General features: G+C 50.1%; 1 protein-coding gene across 1 annotated transcript in view; it reads left to right on the plus strand.

Annotated features, from left to right (window-relative positions):
* SH3PXD2B (SH3 and PX domains 2B) overlaps nt 1-22,701 on the plus strand; it is a 107,058-nt gene extending 84,357 nt beyond the window's left edge. Inside the window, exons 8-13 of the mRNA XM_039460674.2 lie at nt 1,704-1,808; nt 6,934-7,051; nt 10,975-11,201; nt 14,576-14,625; nt 15,899-16,024; nt 21,160-22,701. Of these exons, the coding sequence (XP_039316608.1) occupies nt 1,704-1,808; nt 6,934-7,051; nt 10,975-11,201; nt 14,576-14,625; nt 15,899-16,024; nt 21,160-22,701 (2,168 nt within the window). The remainder of the gene's footprint in view (nt 1-1,703; nt 1,809-6,933; nt 7,052-10,974; nt 11,202-14,575; nt 14,626-15,898; nt 16,025-21,159) is intronic.
* Nucleotides 22,702-22,958: the final 257 nt, after the last annotated feature.

Below are 22,958 nucleotides of genomic sequence, written 5' to 3' on the forward strand. Positions count from 1 at the left end.
CTGACATCGAGGAAAGCCGAAGGCAGCTTCCATTTCGGGAAGGTGGAGAGCACGGGCCTCTCTGTGAGACCAGCAGTCTGGCTCAAGAGTCTGCTCCCTCCTTCTCTTCTCCTCTGGGGTCTCTAGGGCTTGGAGGTGTGTGATCTTGGGGAACAGATCTCTTTTTTCCATTTATTTTATACAGAGCCAGTTGGTCCCTATATAGTTTCCCATTGATGCTGTGATGAATTACTACAAACTCAGTGGCTTAAAACAGTACTTATGTATTTGTTTGTTTGTTTAAACAGAGCTTCACTCTGTCACCCAGGCTGGCTGGACTACAGTGACACGATCTCAGCTCACTGCAACCTCTGCCTCCTGGGTTCAAGTGATTCTCCTGCCTCTGTCCGCCTAGTAACTGGGATTACAGGCAGGAGCCACCACACCCGGCCAACAGCACGTGTTTACCTAACAATCTGTGGGTCAGAAGTTCAGCATGGTCTCACTGGCCTAAAATCAAGGAATTGGCAGGGCCCCATTGCTTTCTTCAGGTTCCCAGTGGGATCTGTTTCCTTGACTTTTCCAGATCCTGGAGGCTGCCTTGGCTCATGGCCCCTTCTTCCTTCTTCACTGCCAGCAGCATTGCAGCTCTCTGTGTCTTTCCCCAACGGCCACATGTCCCCGTGACTTCTGCCTCCTTCTTGCCTACTTAAGGACCCCTGGGATTATATTAGGCCCACCCAGAGAATCTAGGATAAACTCCCTACTTTAAGGTCAGCAGATTAGCAGCCTTAATGATTGCCATGTAACTTAATATATTTACAGGTTTGGAGGATTCAGACAGAGACATCTTTGCGGGGAAAGGGTCATTATTCTCCCTACCACAGGCCCCACGCAGGCCCTTCTCCTTAGGGAATGTCTGAGCCTCCCAGGGTGAGAGACCTGTGAAGCAGATGCTAAATCTGCGTCTCAGATAAGGACAACGCCATTAGAATCAAACAGCCCTGTGCACAAATCACGGCCCTTCCACAAGCCATGTGAACTTGGATGAGTCTGTTTGCCTCTTTGAGCCTGTTTCCTCATGTGTACAATTGGGACGATAATGTGAAGATTACATTTAATGCAAGTAAAATGATGGGTGCATCACACATCTTAGTGAAGGTGAACTTTGTTGTTGTTGTTGTTGTTGTTGTTGTTGTTGTTGTTGTTGTTGTTGAGATGGGATCTCACTCTGTCGCCCAGGCTGGAGTGCATTGGTGCAACCATAGCTCACTGCAGTCTTGACCTCCTGGACTCAGGTGATCCTCCCATCTCAGCCTCACGAGTAGCTGGGACTACAAGCATGCACCACCATGCTTGGCTAATTTTTAAACTTTTTGTGGAGACAGGGTTTTGTCATGTTGCCCAAGCTGGTCTTGAACTCCTGGGCTCAAGCAATCCACCCAAATGCTGGGACTACAGGCATGAGCCACCATGCCCAGCCTCTTTATTGTTGTCATTTAGGAGAACTTTATTCTTCCCTGTCTCGGGTTCAGGAGCAAGTTTCTGGACCTGCTTTTAGCAATTAGCAGGTAACATTGGTAGTTGTGTTCTACCAGTAAAATGGTAACTTTAGCCTTATCCCAGGAGTTCACTGGTGTACTGGCTGAATAGATTATTATGTTCTGACCCCTATACCTCACACTTGACCCAACTAACACCATTCTGCACTCCCGCTTCCCCAGGTTGGTGGTTCGTCAGCACTGCTGAGGAGCAAGGCTGGGTCCCTGCAACGTGCCTCGAAGGCCAGGATGGGGTGCAGGATGAATTTTCCCTGCAGCCTGAAGAAGGTAGGAAGGAGCTCCAGCCTCTGCTCGCTGGAGAGGACCTGTAGAGTCATCACCCATACTGGGTTGCCTTTTCACCCAATCTCTTCTTTTGGCCTCTGCCTCTGCATCACAGCAGCTCACTGGCTCAGGCTCCATAGCCTGTGAACCAAAAACCAGGCCATGGTATTAGGGCAGAGGAGCAAGCCCACCCTCTCTTAGGGGCCTTTACTAGCAACCTAGGTGAGCCTGGCCAGAGCTCAAGCCCTAACCCTTCCATGGGACCCCGGGAGGGGTCAGATCAGCCTGATCCCCAACAGCAGTTCACTGTTCCTCCCTAGAATTATTCTGGTGGCCAAGGTTGTGGAGCTGCTTCAGCTCATTTGCAAGACATTTGACCCCATCTATTTAAAGGCCTCTGCTTTCTCTGTGGGTTTCAGTGGCCCTGACCAGGTGTCCCTCTCCACTCACCCACACACTCACATTCCATTGTTTCCCACAGAACCCTCCCTACACATGTCCAGAATGGTGATTTCTGCCATGCCAGAAATGCTAAATCCTAACCAACTCCCTTTCTCCCATAGAAACATTCCTAAAACTAGGGCATGAGTTCACCTTCACTAGAAACAGGGGTTTTGGGAGGCCGGGCACAGTGGCTCACACCTATAATTCCAGCACTTTGAGAAGCCAAGGCAGGCAGATCACCTGAAGTCAGGAGTTCAAGACCAGCCTGACCAACACAGAGAAACTCTGTCTCTACTGAAAATACAAAATTAGTTGGACATGGTTGCACATGCCTGTAATCCCAGCTACTCAGGAGGCTGAGGCAGGAGAATCGCTTAAACGTGGGAGTCAGAGGCTGCCGTGAGCTGAGATGACACCATTGCACTCCAGCCTGGGCAACAAGAGCAAAACTCCGTCTCAAAACACACACACACACACACACACACACACACACACACACACACAAACAAGCAAACAAAAAAACACAGGGGTTTAGGAATCAGACACGCCTGAATTTTAATCTCAACTGCGCCACTTACTGGTTCAGTGATCTTGGGCCAGTAATTTAACCTCTCTAAACCTCAGCCTCCTCATCTAGAAATGGAAACAGTGATATCTATATCATGGGATTTTTGAAAAAAATTAAATGAGATCCACATGCAAAGAAACTTAGAACAGTAAATGACCAGGAACAGTTATTATTGTATCAGCGATACCTGACCTAGAGTTGAGTTTTCTTGGCTTTTAGTTGACTGTTATGAGAAAGCACAAAGCCATATAAAACATATCTTCATCAGATAAGAGGATGAGGAGAAGGGAGATATTTCTATATTCAAAGGTTAGCAAAAATTGACATAGGGTTTTGCATTGAGTTCTATTACAGCCAACACCCCTCAGAGTAAAACATCTGTTGGTTTGCTCTGTGTTTGTGGGGCCCGCCAGGCACTGGGGGTAACACGAGGTTACCACCAGAATTAACTCAGATTAAGGGGTTAAATTCATCCCTTAGTGATTTGCTGCATGGAAACTAGAGCCCCTGAGATGGTTCATGATGACCACCGTGAGAGCGCCTCTGTCAGGCATTCACGACAGTCCCGATTTTACAGATGAGGAAATGAGGTCTGAGAGGAAGGAGACCTGCCCAGGGTCACACAGCCAGAAGACGAGAACAAGACCACATTTTTTTTTTTTTTTTTTTTTTTTTTTTTTTTTTTGAGACGGAGTTTCGCTCTTGTTACCCAGGCTGGAGTGCAATGGCGCGATCTCGGCTCACCGCAACCTCCGCCTCCTGGGCTCAGGCAATTCTCCTGCCTCAGCCTCCTGAGTAGCTGGGATTACAGGCACGCGCCACCATGCCCAGCTAATTTTTTGGTATTTTTAGTAGAGACGGGGTTTCACCATGTTGACCAGGATGGTCTCGATCTCTTGACCTTGTGATCCACCCGCCTCGGCCTCCCAAAGTGCTGGGATTACAGGCTTGAGCCACCGCGCCCGGCCAGAAGACCACATTTTCCTGAGTTTGTACATTTATTTTCTTCCCTCAACCACACGTGGTACCTTTTTTTGTTTTGTTTTGTTTTGTTTTTTGAGATGGAGTCTCTATCTGTTGCCTAGGCTAGAGTGCAGTGGCATTAGCTCACTGCAACCTCCACCTCCCAGGTTCAAGCAATTCTCCTGTCTCGGCCTCTTGAGTAGCTGGGATTATAGGCACCACCACACCCAGCTAGTTTTTGTGTTTTTAGTAGAGACAGGTTTTTGCCATGTTGGCCAGGCTGGCCTCGGACTCTTACCATAGTGCTGGGATTACAGGCGTAAGCCACAGCACCTGGCGTTTTTTTTTGTTTGTTTGTCTGTTTGTTTTTGTTTTTGTTTTTGTTTTTGTTTTTTTGAGATGGGGTCTCGCTCTGTCACCCAGGCTGGAGTGCAGTGGCATGATCATGGCTCACTGCAGCCGTGAACTCCTGGGCTCAAGTGATCCTCCCACCTCAGCCTAGCACCTCTTTATACATGCTAGGAATGGAATTATGTCTACTGGAAGCCTCTTCACCCCAGTTCACAATTAATACGAGGAACTTGGTCTTCCTAAGATGTCTGGGGCTTGGAATAGACTCAGAAATAATGCTATCCCGGGTGGGGACATGTGCTTCGTGCCACCTTTGCCTCTACACATTGTGGTGCTTTCTTCTTACCTCTGCCCTCTGCCCTTCCCCCCTACATGCTGCCCATCCAGTCTCATGGAGGTATTGGTCTCTGCCCCGGCCCGTGGGCCGCCGCCGGACTCTGGGGGACTTGTATGCCATCAGCTGGCGTCAAGGTGCCTACCTCGGAGTTTTCTTCCCCGTTTGGTGTTTGGAGCCAGGTCCCTGCACCTGCATGAGCCTCCCTGCTCTGGGACCGCCCGTGCTTGTTGCATGTGAGAAACAGTGATCTCGTCTGTCTTGTGTGACGTGTATGTTGTTGGCATGTGGGTTTGGGAGGAGTGGGCCTGGGGTATTGTTGGCCTTGGGGCTCTAAAGTGTCTCGGGTTAAAAAATGATGCCGGCGGGTTTCTATAAGGCTGAACCAGTGACCTGTTTCTTCATTCAGGCTCATTTGACTTGCAAGGGAAAGAAATCCACATAAACCAGGCTAAGCAAAAGGGGAAGTATATTGACTTATATCACTGAAAAACCCAGGGTAGGGCTAGCTTCAGGCAGAGCTGGATCCAGGGGGTTGACACTGTCATCAGGACCTGGAACTCTCACCACCTCTCTGCTTGTTGGCACCATTCTCTCGTGATGACAGCAGTTCCAAGTACCTTTCAGGGACATCACCAAAGAAAGAGCTTCTCCTTCAACACAAGTCCTAGGATTGTTTCCAGCTGACCCACTAGGGTCACTTGCCATCCATGAAGCCAGTCACAGTGGCTGGGAGTTGCAACACTTTGGCCAGGTCAGGGTCTCACACCTACTCCTTCCCTCCAGGAGGTGGTGAGCTTGGCCTCACTAAGCCATGGGGAGAGAGGCTGATAGCACCACCAGAGGAAGGGCAAATGCACGCGAGGGAGGAAGCCTCCGCAGGCATGCAGTCCACAGGTCTTCCAGCCTCTGCTGTGTGTGCAATCACTGAGCATCCCATGGATCTCAGAGAGGGACTCCAGTGATAGAAAATCCTTCCGTGCAGCTCAGCTGAAGGGTGCGGGCCCCAGGAGTCCAGGCTCATAGGACTGACTGCACTCATTCTGAGACCCAGGTGGCACCCTTTCCCACCTGGACCAAACAGAACTTCTGTGCACCTAGGGTTGGATTCTTCCTCCACCGCTTCCAGCCCAGCAGTCCAGCCTGCAGCTTCCACGAAGGAGGGGGCAGCTGCCTGTGCTGAGCACAGGATATGTGCAGCCTGAGTCAGCTCACCCCCCACCGAGCAGGTCAGCAGGCTAGATCAATCAGTAAATAAACGCCCTGTGTGTTTTCCGCCTGCCTCTGCACCAGCTGGGCAGGCCTCAGACGGCATGTGGTGTTTTCCCAAAGAGATAGCGTCTGCAGCAGCATATTAACCATGACACCAGGCCACAGCTGGCTCAGGCACTCACCGGGGGCAGAAATGTAACCAAAACAAAAGAGCCCTCTCCTTGCCTTGCCTGGCTCCCTTGAGACACAAATCCATTTTTCTCCATTTCAGCTGCCATAGCAGATAACATTGCGGGTGGGAGCTGTTCCTGGCTCTGTGGGACACCCTGCCAGAGTGCGATGATGAGCAAGCCGACCCGCTGAGCCCAGGCCCTCCAGGGCTACTGTGGGAGGGGACACAGCTGTGGGCTGCTCTCAGGGAGGAGGGTGAGGCCATAAGGATGGTCGAACGGCTTCAGGGGTCAGGGGGACCGCAGAGAGTGGGGCAGAAGACATTCCAGTCACAAGAATGAAAGTTCAGGCTTTGAGCATGGCCGAATTCAAAGACTTGAACATAATAAAAAGTGAAGATCAGCCACCAGCAAGGTAATGAAAATCATGAGCCGTGTCCTCCTTGGGAGTGATTTCAGCCTGAAACCCTTCACTGCCAAAGTTCGGCTTCTCCACCAGCAGGAGCTGGTAAAGAGCCGCAGACAGCTTAACCCCCTCTGTGTGATCAAAGTGGCTCCCACCGGGGCTTCAGGTCTTGCTCATTTACTGCATATTGACTGATTTGCTAAACATTCCAAGCACCATGCCCAGTGCTGGAGACATAGGAATGCATAAGACAGACAAAGCCCTGCCTTCATGGCGTTCATATTCTAGCAGAGGAAAGAGACACACCCTTACGAAACACAATAAATAAGCCAAATAATTCCTGGTACGGGTGGCGGGCAATAAATTGGGATAAGGGGGATGAGAATGCCATGGATGGAAATACTGTGTAAGGTGGTCGAGGAAGGTGATCTCGAAGCACAGATTGAGCAGGTGAGGCTGAGTGTGTGGCTCTGAGGGGTTTCAGAGGGCTAGAGACCTGCCCTTTATCCTGTGTTCTGTTGCTACCTGCAGGGCCATCCAGGGCTAGGTTGGGGCCAGGTGTGTGCCCAGAACTCTCTGGAGGAAATCTTCCCTCCGATGAGCAAGGCCATCACAGGGATTGCAGCCTCCCAGGCCTCTTGGTGTCTTCTTCTGACCCCAGCTTCCTTTTGTCCCCACAGAGGAGAAGTACACAGTCATCTACCCGTACACAGCTCGGGACCAGGATGAAATGAACCTGGAGAGAGGGGCTGTGGTGGAGGTCATCCAGAAAAACCTGGAAGGCTGGTGGAAGATCAGGTACCCGCCACTGCCTCCCGCTGTCACTGGGTGGGTTTGGGGTCACATGGGCTCCGGCTTCAGAGAGGTCAGTAAGTGATTGCATCTGGGTGAAGTTTCCGCCTGAACCATAAAAGGATACTTCTCCTCTGGGTTGTTTGGTCTCCCTCCCTACCCATATCCTTCCCTAAAAGTCCGTAATAAGCAAAACCTTCTCCAAACAACTGAACCACAGATAGCAGCAACCCCATTAAGCAAGGCTGGTTTCCACCTCCAGATGTTTCTCATAATGAGTGGTTGAAGACCAAAGCTGCCCCCTCCAGCCCCATTCTGAGAACAAGATGGAGCATAAACATGTCACGGACTGTAATTCATCCTAAGCTGATAATCTGCCTTCATCTCTCAAAGTCCAACGGTAAAAGCAGGGCATCTGCATTCCAAACACCTTTCGTAGCTTTCACCTATGTGATGAAATCAGAGCCTCACCTATGTGATGAAATCATCACCTATATGATGAAATAGGCAGGCAGGGTGGCCAGCTCATCCTGACTTGCCTGGGATTTCCTCAGTTTTATTTATTTATTTTTTATTTATTTATTTATTTATTTATTGAGACAGACTCACACTGTCGCCCAGGCTGGAGTGCAATGACACAATCTCAGCTCACTGCAACCTCTACCTCCCAGGTTCACACGATTCTCCTTCCTCAGCCTCCCAAGTAGCTGGGATTACAGGCACACACCACCACACCTGGCTAATTTTTTCACACTTTTAGTAGAGACGGGGTTTCACTATGTTGGCCAGACTGGTCTCAAACTCCTGACCTTGTGATCCACCCACCTTAGCCTCCCAAAGTGCTGGGATTATAGGCATGAGCCACCACACCCAGCTACTTCTCCAACTTTAGTAATAAAAGTCCTGGGAACCCCTCCTCATCACCCCCAATAAGCAGGGTGTGGCCACAGGAAATTAGGGCGAGAGAGGAAGCCAACGTTCCTGTGATCTAGTGTCTGCACCGTGATTGTCTCAGGACCTTCAGGCCACTTCCAGAAAGCTGAGCATGTAGTAATACATTCATTCATTCATTCAGCGAACACACACCAAGAATCTCTGTTGGGCCCAGTCCCGTGTTCTGGGAGCTGGGGAGTCAGCAGTGAGCGAGACACAGAAGCTCACACCACCCAGTGAAGAAGACAAACCCATAAACAGTGATAGAGCAGGTGGTTGGCCGTGTGTTGGAGGGATGCATGGGGACTTTGGTATACAGAAGAGGGGCTCCTCAGCTTGGGGGTCAGGAAGATCTCCTGGGGGAGATCTCAGAACTTAAATTTGAAGAAGGATAATGATAGTCATAGTGTATTAGTCTGTTTTCACACTGCTGATAAAGACATACCCAACATTGGGAAAGAAAAGGTTTGATTGGACTTACAGTTCCACATGGCTGGGGAGGCCTCAGAATCATGGCGGGAGGCAAAAAGCACCTCTTCTTACACAGTGGCAGCAAGAGAAAATGAGGAAGAAGCCAAAGCAGAAACCTCTGATAAAACCATGAGATCTCGTGAGACTTATTCACTCTCACGAGAATAGCATGGGAAAGCAGCCCTATGATTCAGTTACCTCCCCCTGAGTCCCTCCCACAACACCTGGGAATTCTGGGAGTTACAGTTCGAGTTGAGATTTCAGTGGGGACACAGCCAAACCATCTCAAATAGCAAACATGGGCCAGGCACAGTGGCTCATGCCTATAATCCCAGTACTTTAGGAGGTAAGGCAGGAGGATCACTTGAGGCCAGGAAAGCAAGACCAGCCCAGGCAACATAGCAAGATCCTATCTCTATATAAAAATCTTTTAAATTAGCCAGGCATGGTGCTGCATGCCTGTAGTCCCAGCTACTCAGAAGGCTGAGGCAGGAGGATCGCTCCAGTCCAGGAGTTTGAGGCTGCAATGAGCCATGATGGTGCCACTCCAGGCTAGGCAACACAGCAAGACTCCATCTCTAAAATTAAAGACATTAATTTTTTTTTTTAAGCATAACAAACAGCTAGGCATGGTGGCTCACACCTGTAATCCCAACACCTTGGGTGGCCAAGGCGAGCAGATCACCTGAGGTCAGGAGTTTGCCAGCCTGACGGACATGGAGTAACCCTGTCTCTACTAAGAATACAAAATTAGCTGGGAATGGTAGCGCATGCCTGTACTCCCAGGTACTTGGGAGGTTGAGGCAGGAGAATCACTTGAACCCGAGAGGTGGAGGTTGCAATAAACCAAGATCACGCCATTGCACTCCAGCCTGGGCAACAAAAGTGAAACTCTATCTCAAAAAAAATAAAAGGGATAACATTTATTGAATAGTATGTTATCTTGCTACATAATAAATTGTCCCAAAACTTAGTGGCTCTGGAATTCAAGAGTAGCTTAATTAAACTCATGATCTCTCCCGGGGTTGCAGTTAGGAAGTCAATAAGGGCTGCCATCATCTGAAGATTTGACTGAAGCTGGAAAATGGCAGTCAGGATTTCAGAGCCCACTCAGCACTGTACATCACCTCCCATCTTACGTCTCTGTGTCCCCAAACAATGAACAGTGTCACACTGAGGGTGTGGGTTATATACAGATATACAGCCTGACATCTTCTAATTAGGATATTCCCTCTCAGCACGTAGTTTAATATTGATAGACACTAAACTGCAGAGTTCTACCTCCTTTTAAATTTGCTTCCAGTCAAGAAAGAACTTTTTTTTTTTTTTTTTTTTTTTTTTTTTGCATTAAAACCCAGTGCTATTTAGTTCTTGAATTAATTCTTGACAAGAATTTTGGCCCTACCTTTGGGTCTATTCAGCTTTCCCCAAAGGTCTGGACACCTGTTTTGTGGGTGCTGGTAAATGTTTAACAACCAGCTCTCCAAGGAAAAGTACTGTGAGTTATGATGTTCACCAGTTGCCACGGTGCAAATACTGCCACTGTGGTCGATTTCAAGCTATCAGTGTGATGTGACCAAGTGTAGAGATTGGGAGAGATGTGCCCGACTGGCTGTCACAGCTGGTGTGACTGACTGCAGCACACCCCTGGTCTGCATTGACCCCTCTGATCATTGCTGTTAAACTGAAATCTTGCCAGGCATGGTGGCTCATGCCTGTAATCCCAACACTTTGGGAGGCTGAGACAGGAAGAACCCTTGAGTTCAGGAGCTTGAGACCAGCCTGGGCAACACAGCAATACCCCATCTCTACAAGAAGCAATAATAAATAAATAGCTGGGCATGGTGGCATGTACCTGTAATTCCAGCTACATAGGAGGCTGAGATGGGAGGATTGCTTGAGCCCAGGAGTTCAAGGCTGCAGTGAGCCATGATTGAACCACGGCACTCTGGCCTGGATGACAGGGAGACCCTAGCTCAAAAACTGAATCTGTCCTGCAGAAGATTAGGTGATGATGACACTCATCGAATTCCCTTTTGGGAGGACACCAAGCTGTTCTGTCAAGTTCTCAATCACTCTGCAGTTTAGTGACGGCCAGCTGACACTTGGTAAGCCCTGGACCCAGCCCTTGACCTGCTAATCCCATGTGAAAACGTGTTTAATCTCCGTGTTAGCCAGCGTGAACAGAGCTCCGGCTGTCTATGCCAGGCTTCGGCCCCAGAAATGGGGCTGGAGGGAAGAGGCAGCAAAGCACAGAGCTTCCAAGCCCAGCCTTTCTGGGTGGGTGGGACATGGAGGGTGCTGTGAGGGGGAAAGTAGAGGCCGGGTTGGAAAGGCCTTGAAAATGCCAAGCTGAGGGCTTAGGCTCCATCAAGAGGAAGTGCATGGTGTGCCAACCTCTGGCTCTGGGCAGTCACAACCTGTTCCTGCTCCCTGGGACCTGTCATGTGATTCCCAGTAGGAGCAAGCCTTCTTCCCTTGGGCCTGGCAAAACAGTTTGACAGCATCCTTCCTCCTCCTCACAGGTACCAGGGCAAAGAAGGCTGGGCCCCTGCCTCCTACCTAAAGAAGAACAGTGGGGAGCCCTTGCCCCCAAAGCCAGGTCCCGGCTCACCCGCCCATCTGGGTGCCCTCGACTCGGATGGTGTTTCCCGGCAACCAAACGTGGTGGGCAGGGAGAAGGAGCTGCTCAGCAGCCAGAAGGATGGGAGGTTTGAAGGCCGCCCGGTGCCCGACAGCGATGCCAAGCAGAGTGAGTGATGCCCACCCAAGCTCCCAATGCTCGTGGCCCCCTGTGTGCCAGCTCTGTGCTTAGGACTCCTCACATCATCCCTCATCCTCACAGTGGCCCAGCTGCCCAGCTGCCCACCCCACCATCCTCTAGATAAGAAAACAGGCTCAGAAACCCCAGATAACTTGTTGCAGATCACTCAGCCCGTGAGTTGCAGAATCTGAGTCAAGAGGCATTGCTGGCCGGGCGCAATGGTTCACACCTATAATCCTAACACTTGGGGAGGCTGAGGTGAGTGGATCACCTGAGGTCAGGAGTTCGAGACCAGCCTGGCCAACATGGTGAAACCCCGTCTCTACCAAAAATACAAAAAGTAGGCGGGTGTGGTGGCAGGCACCAGCAATCCCAGCTACTCAGGAGGCTGAGGCAGGCGAATTGCTTGAACCTGGGAGGTGGAGGTTGCAGTGAGCCAAGATCGTACCATTGCGTCTAACTTGGGTGACAAGAACGAGACTCCATCTCAAAAAAAAAAAAGAGCTGTTGCTTTCCTACCCCAGGTGACATCCTTTCCACTATCTCACAGTCGCCACACTGGCTACTATTTTTCAAGCACTTGCTACATGGCAGAAACCTTCTAATCAGTCTCATCGACGACTCCTAACTACCTTTGAGGGAATTGCTACTTTTTCTGTTTTACAGATTGGGAGTCTGACGGGTGAGAGGGTGTGCCCAAGGCCCCCAGCTAGCAGACGTCAGCGACAGGGACTTGAACCTGGCAGTGCTGTGCCCTCCATTCCTCCATGTGGCCTTGTTTCTAAGCCAGAGGAAGAAGACGACCCTGTAGGGTTTACTACGGCACCAGTGCCTCTCCCATCTTGCCTCCTAGTGTATATTCAAAGCCTCCTGGTGTATATTTTACTATTTAATGTTCCCAGCACACCTGAGAGTAGAGTTCATTACTGTGGTCAGCCTGGTCACACTGGCTACCGTACCATGTCTGCATGGGCACACTGGTGCCCGGGACTCATGCACAGTGCCCATGATCCTGTCTTGGTCATGCAGGGCAGTGGACTCTGTCTGTTAAGAAAGTACTTTGAGCTACCCACAGAGCCACCACCCCTGGCTGGGCTTCTCCCCACTATTTTTAAGTAGCAATGAATTTCTTCAGTCCCTCAACCTTCAGTCCCTCAAGCTTCATACTCTGCTCAGCTGCCCTGAGAAGTCACTCATCATGTTTTCTTTCTTTTTTTTTTTTTTAAGATGGAGTTTCACCACATTAGTCAGGCTGGTCTTGAACTCCTGACCTCAGGTGATCCGCCCGCCTTGACCTCCAAAGTGTTTGGATTACAGTCGTGAGCCACCATGCCCAGCCTGATCATGTTTTCTCACGTGCTGTGGTGGGAGTTCTGGCCAGCCCCGAGTTTGTGTGATTCTTTTTTTTTTTTTTTTTTTTTTGAGACAGAGTCTCATTCTGTCACCCAGGCTGGAGTGCAATGGTGTGCTCTCGGCTCGCTACAACCTCCACCTCCCAGGTTCAAGCAATTCTCCTACCTCACCCTCCCAAGTAGCTGGGATTATAGCTACCCACCACTACCAGCTAATTTTTGTATTTTTAAGTAGAGACAGGATTTCACCATGTTGGTCAGGCTGGTCTTGAACCCCTGACCTGGTTATCCACCCACCTCAGGCTCCCAAAGTACTGGGATTACAGGTGTGAACCACCACATCCAGCTGAGTTTGTGTGATTCTAATCTGTCAATCATGGCCAAGAGGATAGGTGTATTCCCATTAAGACTACAGGAGCATATGAAACTCTGCAACCTCAATGTCTTTGTTAGTATATAGGTTCAGGCTGGGCTCAGTGGCTCAGAACTGTAATCCCAGTGCCTTGGGAGGCTGAGGCTGGAGGACCACTTGAGGCCAGGAGTTTGAGACCAGCCTAGGCAATGTAGTGAGACACCCTATCTACCAAAAAAAAATTTTTTTTTTTAACTAGCTGGGCATGGTGGCATGCACCTATAGTCCCAGCTACTAGGGTGGCTGAGGCGGCAGGATCACTTGAGCCCAGGAGATTAAGGCTGCAGTGAGCTGTGATTGCACCACTACACTCCAGCCTGGGCAACAGAGCAAGACTCTATCTCTCAAAAAATAGATAGATAGATAGGTAGATAGATAGATAGATTCAGATGCTAAAACAAAGACACCCCCCCACCACCACTGAGTGCACACATATACCCACATCCAATAACAGTGGCTCAAATAATCTAGGTTAATCTAGGTATGTATTTCTTTTTCACAAAATACTCTGTGTATATGTCCAGAGCTGGTATGGCAGCTCTGGGCAATCAAGAGTCTTATCACTCTGCATGTGTCATGTTGCCCTCATCCATCTCATCCAGAATGGCTCACTACTGTAAGTCCAGCCAATGAAAAGCAGTGGGGGAGAAATGGGGGCACAGCTCAGAAGCTACACACTTTCTGCTTTGTCTCACATCCCATTAGCCAGAACTGAGTCACATGGCAATACCTGGCTGCAAGGGTGTCTGGGAAATGAAGTCTTTATATAGGCAGCTAAGTGTCTTGGCCAAAACGCTGTTGCTATTTTTTCTAGTAGAAGACAGGTAAATGGGAATTTAAGGGATTAGCAATCTCCTCTACACCCCAACTCTAAACTACCCTTCTGTATGGACCCGTGCTGAACCTGGTCAACATTCCGCCTTTAGCCAGGAGCCTTGGACCACTGCAAAGTCCTCATCCTCCTGGCCCTGAGACCCAGAGCTAGGGCAGCCCCCTCCAGAGTATAAACCCCTGAGTCATCAGCCCAAGTGTGTTTGGTTCAGTGTGTTTGTGTATTGTTGTGTTTGGGCTGTTCCAGAGCACAAAACCAGGTGCACTTAACATTTATTGTACGCCTGCCACATGCCAAGAGCTTCACTGATGTTTCCTTTTATCCTCACCGCTGCCCTGGGTGGCACACACTATGCCAGTTCTACAGATGAGGGCCTTGTGGCTCAGAGAGTCCAGTCATCTGTCCAGTGCCAGCAGCCGCGAGCCTTGGAGCTGGATTGGAACCCATCCATGTGTTATTCTGAAGACTTTGCTTTTTGCCCTTTCTGGAGAGTTTTCATTACTTGAGAACTCACCACCATCCCCTTTCACTCCTGTGTAGAAAAGATCCAGGAAAAACTATATGGAGGGAGTCCTGAGCCAAGCATGAGCCACGCGTGAGCAGCTCCTTCCTGCCCAGGCTCTTCTCGCAGGAAGGGTTGCAGCAGCATGTGAACGCCTGTGTTCAATCTTCTGCAGGAGAGAATAGATCTGTCCTGGTGCCCAGCTCAGGAATCTCATCTGTAGCACTCTGCACGTGAGTGTAATAAGCTCTCATTTCTTCATAGGATCACCAAAGATGAGGCAGAGACCCCCTCCTCGCCGGGACATGACCATTGTAAGTCGACCCTTGCTACTGGGGAGTGGCCACTGACTTGAAGGCTGTGAAGGGTGTCTACCAGCCCCTCACACACCCCTCACCCTTCCAGAAATGCTCTTTTTTTCTTTTTTTTTTAAATATTAAAATTTTATCATTACCGAGGCAGTCTGCCATTACTGAGGCAGTCCAGCATTACTGAGGCAATTCTAACCTCACCTATGTAAACAAAAAAAAAATTTTTTTTAAGACAGGATTTCACCATGTTGGTCAGGTCAGGCTGGTCTTGAACTCCTGACCTTAGGTGAATCCACCCGCCTTGGCCTCCAAAGTGCTTGGATTACAGGTGCGAGCCACCACACTCAGCCCAGAAATGCTCTCTTGCCTGTCCACACAACAGCCTTGAGAAACAGGCTCTATAAACGCTAGTCCCATTCTCAGGTGGAAAGACTGAGGGGCAGGCAGGTGCAACAGTTTGCCCACAGGGCCAGAGTGCTCTCGTGGCAGTTGGGCCTTGGGACCTGCTTTCTGCTCCCTGAGCCCTTCTCTGGGTCTTAGATTGGTCTTCTTGGGTCAAGCAACGTGGCCCAAGCTGAGGTGAGACACAAATATCATCTGTGTTGATACTCCGTCTATGTCTGCGTTCATACTCCATTTTGTAAAATTCTAGGCACCTTTTTAGCCAGTACTTTGAACAATGGGTTGTTGGGTTTTGGGGGTTTTTTTGTTTAATTTTTTTGAGATGGGGGTCTTGCGCTGTCGGGATTGTATTTTTTTTAATGTCTGCCATTTCTCAAACACCTGTTGCGTGCCATGCAGTGTGCTGAGTGCCTCACATCATTAACTCATTTAATACTTGAACAACTTCACCAGGTAGACACTGTTATGCCCACTCTACAGGAGAGAAAACTGAGGCTCTAGAAGGGGTTGATTTGCCCAAGGTCACTCCCATTGTCAGCATTTCCAACCCAAATGGATCTAACCAACAAACCCAAGTTCTTGCCACAACCCTCACTGCCTCTTATTTCAGAGAATACGGTCTTGCGCCAAATTCTCATGACTGTAACCAGATGCCCCATGTTTCTTCTCATCTCCCTAAAGCCAATGGGCCAGTGAGATCTTACCGAGGAAATGACAATCTGCGTGGTCCTATTTGTGTTGTCCCTTAGAATCCAACTAGGTCCCCAGCACCCTCGTAAGGATGATTGCATGCCCCAGGCCCTCAGTCTCCCCTGGCACAGGGTCACAGGAGTGCACTTAGCATTGGGGATAACACTGTGTGTGATCATACCAGCCTCGAGGCCTCAACCTGCCGAAGCCACCCATCCCGCCCCAAGTGGAGGAAGAGTATTACACCATCGCCGAGTTCCAAACCACCATCCCAGATGGCATCAGCTTCCAGGCAGGCCTGAAGGTCGAGGTGAGTGGCCCTGGTGTTCCTTTGCCTACTTGTGGTTCCTGATTCCAGGCATCACCTCCTCCTTCTCCCCTGTCACCTCCTACTTCATTGGGTGGGTGGAGATGAACAGTTTTATAGTTCACATACCATACAGTTTACCAATTTGAAGTGTAAAAATTCAGTGGCTTATGATATTCACAGGGTTGCACAACCCTCACGACTATCTAATTCCAGAAAAAAAAAGAAACCCCTTATCCATCAACAGTCACCTTCCATTTCCCCTCAATCGTCCCTGCCAGCCCTAGGCAGCCACTGATCCACTTCCTGTCTCCATAGAGGTGCCTGTTTTAGACATTTCACACAGATGAAATCCCGCAGTATGTGGTCTTGTGAGACTGGCTGTGTGCCTTTCTTCACCACCTCCCACCTCCATTCTTGCTTCTCCTCTCTCCTTTTCTTCCCACTCCCTCTGCTTGTTGGCTTTATTCCCTGGATTCTCTTCCTGTATTTTTCTTTCCTTTCTTCATGGGGTTGGAGCTTAAAGATAGTTCTTTCTCATATTTCCAAGAAAACCTATAAGTAAGGGGATGGCAACAAGGGCCAGGGTTTGGAACCCTTTGGCAAAAATGGTTCTTTTTTTTTTTTTTTTTGAGATGGAGTTTCTCTCTTGTTACCCAGGCTGGAGTGCAATGGCGCGATCTCGGCTCACCGCAACCTCCGCCTCCCGGGTTCAGGCAATTCTCCTGCCTCAACCTCCTGAGTAGCTGGGATTACAGGCACGCGCCACCACGCCCAGCTGATTTTTTGTATTTTTAGTAGAGACGGGGTTTCACCATGTTGACCAGGATGGTCTCGATCTCTTGACCTCGTGATCCACCCGCCTCAGCCTCCCAAACTGCTGGGATTACAGGCTTGAGCCACTGCGCCCCGCGGCAAAGATGGTTCTTGAGACAGTTTCAGAAGCAGGTGAGCCAATCACAGGTATCACCAAGTCCATCTGTCATCGTAAGAGTTGGTCAGATCCTCCCCACGCCACCCGGGAAGGCAGAGGTCTAATGTATTCATCTCTGCACCTCTTCTGTGTCAGGCGCCTTACCTCCTTGATAACTGATCTTCACAGAAGTCCCACGACGTCACTACCAGCAGCATGGCATTGGTTCGTTGGTTCGTGGGTTTTTCTTTTTGTTTTTCTGTCGGCATGTTTTATAGATGAGCCTCAGAGGCGTTAGGTAAATTAATTGCCTATAGTAACACAGCTAGTAAGCGGTGGAGTTGGGAGGTGAAGCCAGCTCTCTCTGTTGTTTTGTTTGTTTTGTTTTTCCCCTGCCCCCTGGACTCTCTGGTTTTAAAGCCCACTCTCTTTTCTTTTCCCTCATTCTTGTGATTTTTTTTTTTTTTTTTTTTTTTTTTTTTTTTTTTTGAGATGGAGTCTTGCTCTGTCGCCCAGGCTGGAGTGCCATGGCCCAATCTTGACTCACTGCAACTTCTGCCTCCCAAGTTTAGATGATTCTCCTGCCTCAGCCTCCCAAGTAGCTGGGATTATAGGTGCCCACCATCACACCCAGCGTTGTTTTCTGTTTTTTGTTTTAGTAGAGATGGGGTTTCATCATGTTGGCCAGGCTAGTCTCAAACTCCTGACCTCAGGTGATCTGCCCACCTCAGCCTCCCAAAGTGCTGGGATTACAGGTGTGAGCCACCATGCCTGGCTTCTGATCTCACATTTGCTTTTATTCATAGTAGCTCGTGGCCTCCCTCTAGTAAACGAAAACTCGATTTATCATGGTTCAGAACACACGTGTTCAGAGCTTCTACCACAACACTTTGCATGGAGTGTAAGCTTGACAAATCTTACTGATACATCTAATATTGATTATCCTATTTTCAGTTTCTCACAGAATTAAGTATTAATGTTGAATTTATGAATGTGCTGACAACGACTTGTATGCCTAGCATGGCCTGTAATTTTTACCAGAGCTATCAAGTGTTGATAAGATGCCAGTCTTCCTCACATAAAGAGCTTACATTTATCAGTGGCCCTTCCTGGAGATTCCAGTGGGACTCATTAAGTGCTGCCTGTCAAGTGCATCCCGCTGGCTCGTGACCTTCACTCAGATTTGATCACAGGAGCATTTACCAAGTGCACAGCGTTTATCAAGTGCACAGCGTTTATCAAGTGCACAGCGTTTATCAAGTGCTGTTGTATGCCCTAGCGCTTGAGGCTCCAAAAATTCTACAAGTGGGTGTTAAATTGTTCTTATCGGCTTCCTTCTGTGATGTGGAATCTGAGGCACACGGCTTGCCCCGGGCCTCTCAGGCAGTAAGCGGAAAAGCCAAGACTAGAACCCAGGACTGCAGGCCCAGAGCCCAGACTTTGCATCCTGGTGCTGAGTCTGTGGCTGGCATCCCTCTCCCAGAGGGGCCACAGTGTGCCCGCAGCCATCTCTGCTCCTTCTGCAATTTCTCACCCCAGACATAGCCCTTCTCCAAGCAGGGTCTCTTCTGAGAGGTGAGATTGGGTGACTCCGAAGCCCACCCTCCTGCCTTTGACTCTCCTCCGATTGCCAGACTTTCTACATGACCTGCTGTGTGTCGGTCAGCTCTCCCGAGGCTCAGTTCTGCATGTGTAAAGTGAGGTGACAGTCCCCAACTCACAGGGTGTCTTCCAAGTACAGAGAGAGCCTACCAGGGAATTGCAGTGTGCATCTCTGCTGGCTGCATAAACAAATACCAGACTGGGTGGCGTGGCTCAAACAACAGCAGTTTATTGTCTCCCAGTTTGGGAAGCCAGAAGTTCAAGATCAAGGTGTCAGCAGGTTTGGTTTCTCCTGTGTCCTCTCTGCTTCGCTTCTATATGGATGCCTGCCCACTCTTTCTCATGCGGTCATCCCTCAGCCTCTGTGTGTTTTCTAATCTCCTCTTCTTATCTGGACATCAGTCATATTGAACTAGGGCCCATATATTAGGCCATTCTTGGATAGCTATAAAGAAATGCCTGAGACTGGGTAATTTATAAAGAAAAGAGGTTTACTTGACTCACAGTTCGGCATGCTGTATGGAAAACATGGCGCCAGCATCTGCGTGGCTTCTGGGGAGGCTCAGGGAGCTTTTACCCATGGCAGAAGGCACAGCAGGAGTAGGCATGTCACATAGTGAGAGTGGAGCAAGAGAGAGTAGCAAGGAGACACCACACACTTTTTAAACAACCAGATCTCGTGGGAACTTATTACCATGGGAAGGACACCGAGCCACTCATGAGGGATCCACCCCCATGACCCAAACACCTCCCACCAGCCCCTGCCGCCAACACTGGGGATTCCATTTCAACGTGCGACTTGGGTGGGGACAAACATCCAAACTCTGTCAGCCCACCTTAATGACTCATTTTAACTTTAATCACCTCTTTAAAGGCCTTGTTACCAAATGCAGTCACATTTGGAGGTACTGGGGGTTAGGGCTTCAACATACACATTTGGGTAGGGGGACACAATTCAGCCCATAATAGCAAGCACACCTTTCACCTGTGTAAATTCAGCCATACAGTGCTGGACAAGAGACAGAACAAGATCTTAAACAACATGGGTGATTCCACCCACCGTTCCATCCGACAGGCGAGTATCCACAGGGAAGCAGAGATGAGATGAAATTCTACTCTACTCCACCAGCTCCAGGTCCCCTGTTTATAAACACGAGCATCTCTTAGAGCTGAGTGTAATTCCTGTGTTCAAAGATAGGTATTTTTCAGGCCAGGTGTGGCAGCTCACACCGGTAATCTCAGCACTTTCGGAGGTTGAGGCGGGCAGATCACTTGAGGCCAGGAGTTCGAGACCAGCCTGGCCAACATGGTGAAACCCTGTCTCCACTAAAAATACAAAAATTAGCCAGGTATGGTGGCACACACCTGTAATCCTAGCTACTTGGGAGACTAAGGCATGAGAATCCCTTGAACCTGGGAGGTGTTATAGAGAGCTGAGATCATGCCACTGCACTTCAGCCAGGGTGACAGAGCAAGACTCTGTCTCAAAAAAACAGTAGATATTTTTCTTCTTACATATATATATAAAGATGGGGTTTCACCATGTTAGGCTGGTCTTGAACTCCCGACCTCAGGTGATCCGCCCACCTTAGCCTCCAAAGTGCTTGGATTAGAGCTGTGAGCCACCACACCTGACCAAGGCAGGTATTTTTCATATGTTGTGGCCTCTATAAATACTAGCTAACTTTTTCATCCAGTGCTTACCCAGAGAAGCTAGGATCCAGGGTAGCTTTGGCTTGTGCGTTGTCTTTAGAATTATAACAGGCACTGCCAGTGCCCTGATCCACCTGAATTCACCTGCACCTACACACAGGTCCCTGCAAGCTGACAGCTTCCCAGAAAGGGAGAGGAGTTAATGCCCTGGGTAGAGAGGGGCTGGGAGTTAATAGATAAATGCGCACCTCCCCAGAGGGACCATTCTGAGGCACTGTCTTCATGGTCTCTCTGAGGGTCCCTGGCAGATCAAACCCCATGGCCCAGAGCAATAACTTGCTCATAATTGGCCTCCCTCCTTCCCTTCTTTCTCTCTCTACTTCCTTACTTGTATTTTCTAGGACCAGCTCTCAAATTAAGTACCTATACCCAGCCGGGCGCGGTGGCTCACACCTGTAATCCCAGCACTTTGGGAGGCTGAGGCAGGCAGATCATGAGGTCAAGGGATTGAGAACATCCTGGCCAACATGGTGAAACCTCGTCTCTATTAAAAATACAAAAATTAGCCAGATGTGGTGGTGTGCACCTGTAGTCACAGCTACTCGGGAGGCTGAGACAGGAGAATCACTTGAACCGGGAGGCGGAGGTCACAGTGAGCCAAGATCGTGCCATTGTACTCCAGCTTGGTGACAGAGCGAGACTCCGTCTCACACACACACACAAAAGTACCTATACGCAAATCCATGTCTCATGGAATGCTTTAGGGGGAATTCAGTTAGACAAGAATCTACCCCCAGTAAAAGATTCCTAGAACATGGTAACATCTCCATTGGTGGTCCCCTTGTACTTGCAGGAGTTGCTGCTAAGTACAAAGTGACAGCTTCTAGAGCTCCAGTTGGGTTCTCCCAAACCATTCCATCTGCTGGCTGTGGCATCGCACCCAAGTGCCTTTCTCTATGCTCCCTTGCAGGTGATCGAGAAAAACTTGAGTGGCTGGTGGTACATTCAGATTGAAGATAAGGAAGGGTGGGCCCCGGCAACCTTCATTGACAAGTACAAGAAGACCAGCAATGCCTCGAGACCCAACTTTCTGGCTCCCCTGCCCCATGAGGTGACCCAGCTCCGGCTGGGGGATGCAGCAGCGCTAGAGAGCAGCATGGGCAGCGAAGCCACGGGCCCCTCCCGGCCCCTGCCTGAGGCACCACATGGGGCCATGGACTCAGGGTTGCCGTGGTCTAAAGACTGGAAGGGCGGTAAGGAGGTCCTGAGGAAGGCGTCTTCAGACATGTCTGCGTCAGCAGGCTATGAGGAGATCTCCGACCCTGACATGGAGGAGAAGCCCAGCCTCCCTCCGCGGAAGGAATCCATCATCAAGTCGGAAGAGGAGCTGCTGGAGCGTGAGCGGCAGAGGACGCAGCAGCTCCGGGCCCCCGCCCCCAAGCCTCCGGGCGTGATTTTGCCGATGGTTCCAGCCAAGCACGCCCCTCCAGCCCGGGACAGTAAGAGGCCAGAGCCCAAACCTGACAAAAGCAAACTGCTCCAGCTGAAAAATGACATGGGGCTGGAGTGTGGCCACAAGGTCTTGGCCAAGGAAGTGAAGAAGCCCAACCTGCGACCTGTCTCCAAATCCAAAACTGACCTGCCGGAGGAGAAGCCAGAAGCCACTCCCCAGAATCCCTTCTTGAAGTCCAGACCTCAGGTTAGGCCAAAACCAGCTCCATCCCCCAAAACAGAGCCACCTCAGGGCGAAGACCAAGTCGACATCTGCAACCTCAGGAGTAAGCTCAGGCCTGCCAAATCCCAGGACAAGTCACTGTTGGATGGGGAGAGCCCTCAGGCAGCAGGGGGTCAAGACGTGGCCTCCAGCCGAAGCTTCCTCCCAGGAGAGGGGCCTGGCCGCACCCAGGACAGGACGGGCAAACCGGATGGGCTCAGTCCAAAAGAGATGTCCTGCAGAGCCTTTCCGAGGCCAGCCAAGACCACAGATCCTGTGTCTAAGAGCGCGCCTGTTCCTCTCCAAGAGGCTCCCCAGCAGAGACCTGTGGTCCCACCCCGGAGACCACCCCCTCCCAAGAAAACCTCTTCGTCAGCCGGGCCTCTCCTAGAGATCAGAGGTCCACAGCGTGAAGCCCAAGAAAGCAGGGCCGCTCCCACCCCAGGCCATGCTCTCCAAGTCCCTCCAAAAGCCAAACCTTTTCTCTCCAACTCTTTAGGGGGCGAGGATGATATTCGAAGCAAAGGCAGCCTGGGGCCACGGGGGACCGGCAAGATCGGAGAAAACTGGGAGAAAGCAGCTGTAGCCTCCGTCCCCAATGCCGATGGCCTGAAGGACTCTTTGTATGTGGCCGTGGCCAGCTTTGAAGGAGACAAAGACACCAGCAGCTTCCAGGAAGGGACGGTGTTTGAAGTCCGGGAGAAGAACAGCAGTGGCTGGTGGTTCTGCCAGGTCCTGAGTGGAGCCCCTTCTTGGGAAGGGTGGATTCCTTCCAACTATCTTAGAAAGAAGCCGTAGCCAACTCCCTTTCTGCCTAGAGGGCCCGCTGGTCCTTGCTGGCTTTACCGCATATTTAATACACCTCTTAATTTATCATTCTCCACGCAGCTTCCAAGGCAGACAGACTCTGGGATACCGTGGCTTCTTGCCTCCCTTGGGCAGAGAGTGAGTTTCAGATGCCTCGGGTGCCCCTGGGTCTGATCCCTCCCATCACGGCATCCCTGGAGGCTCAGCAGCCACAGCCCTTGCTTTCTGTCCATGTCAGCATCCCTGCC

Source organism: Saimiri boliviensis, chromosome 20 (assembly GCF_048565385.1).
Source record: "Saimiri boliviensis isolate mSaiBol1 chromosome 20, mSaiBol1.pri, whole genome shotgun sequence".
In the NCBI taxonomy this organism is placed as follows: Eukaryota; Metazoa; Chordata; class Mammalia; order Primates; family Cebidae; genus Saimiri; species Saimiri boliviensis.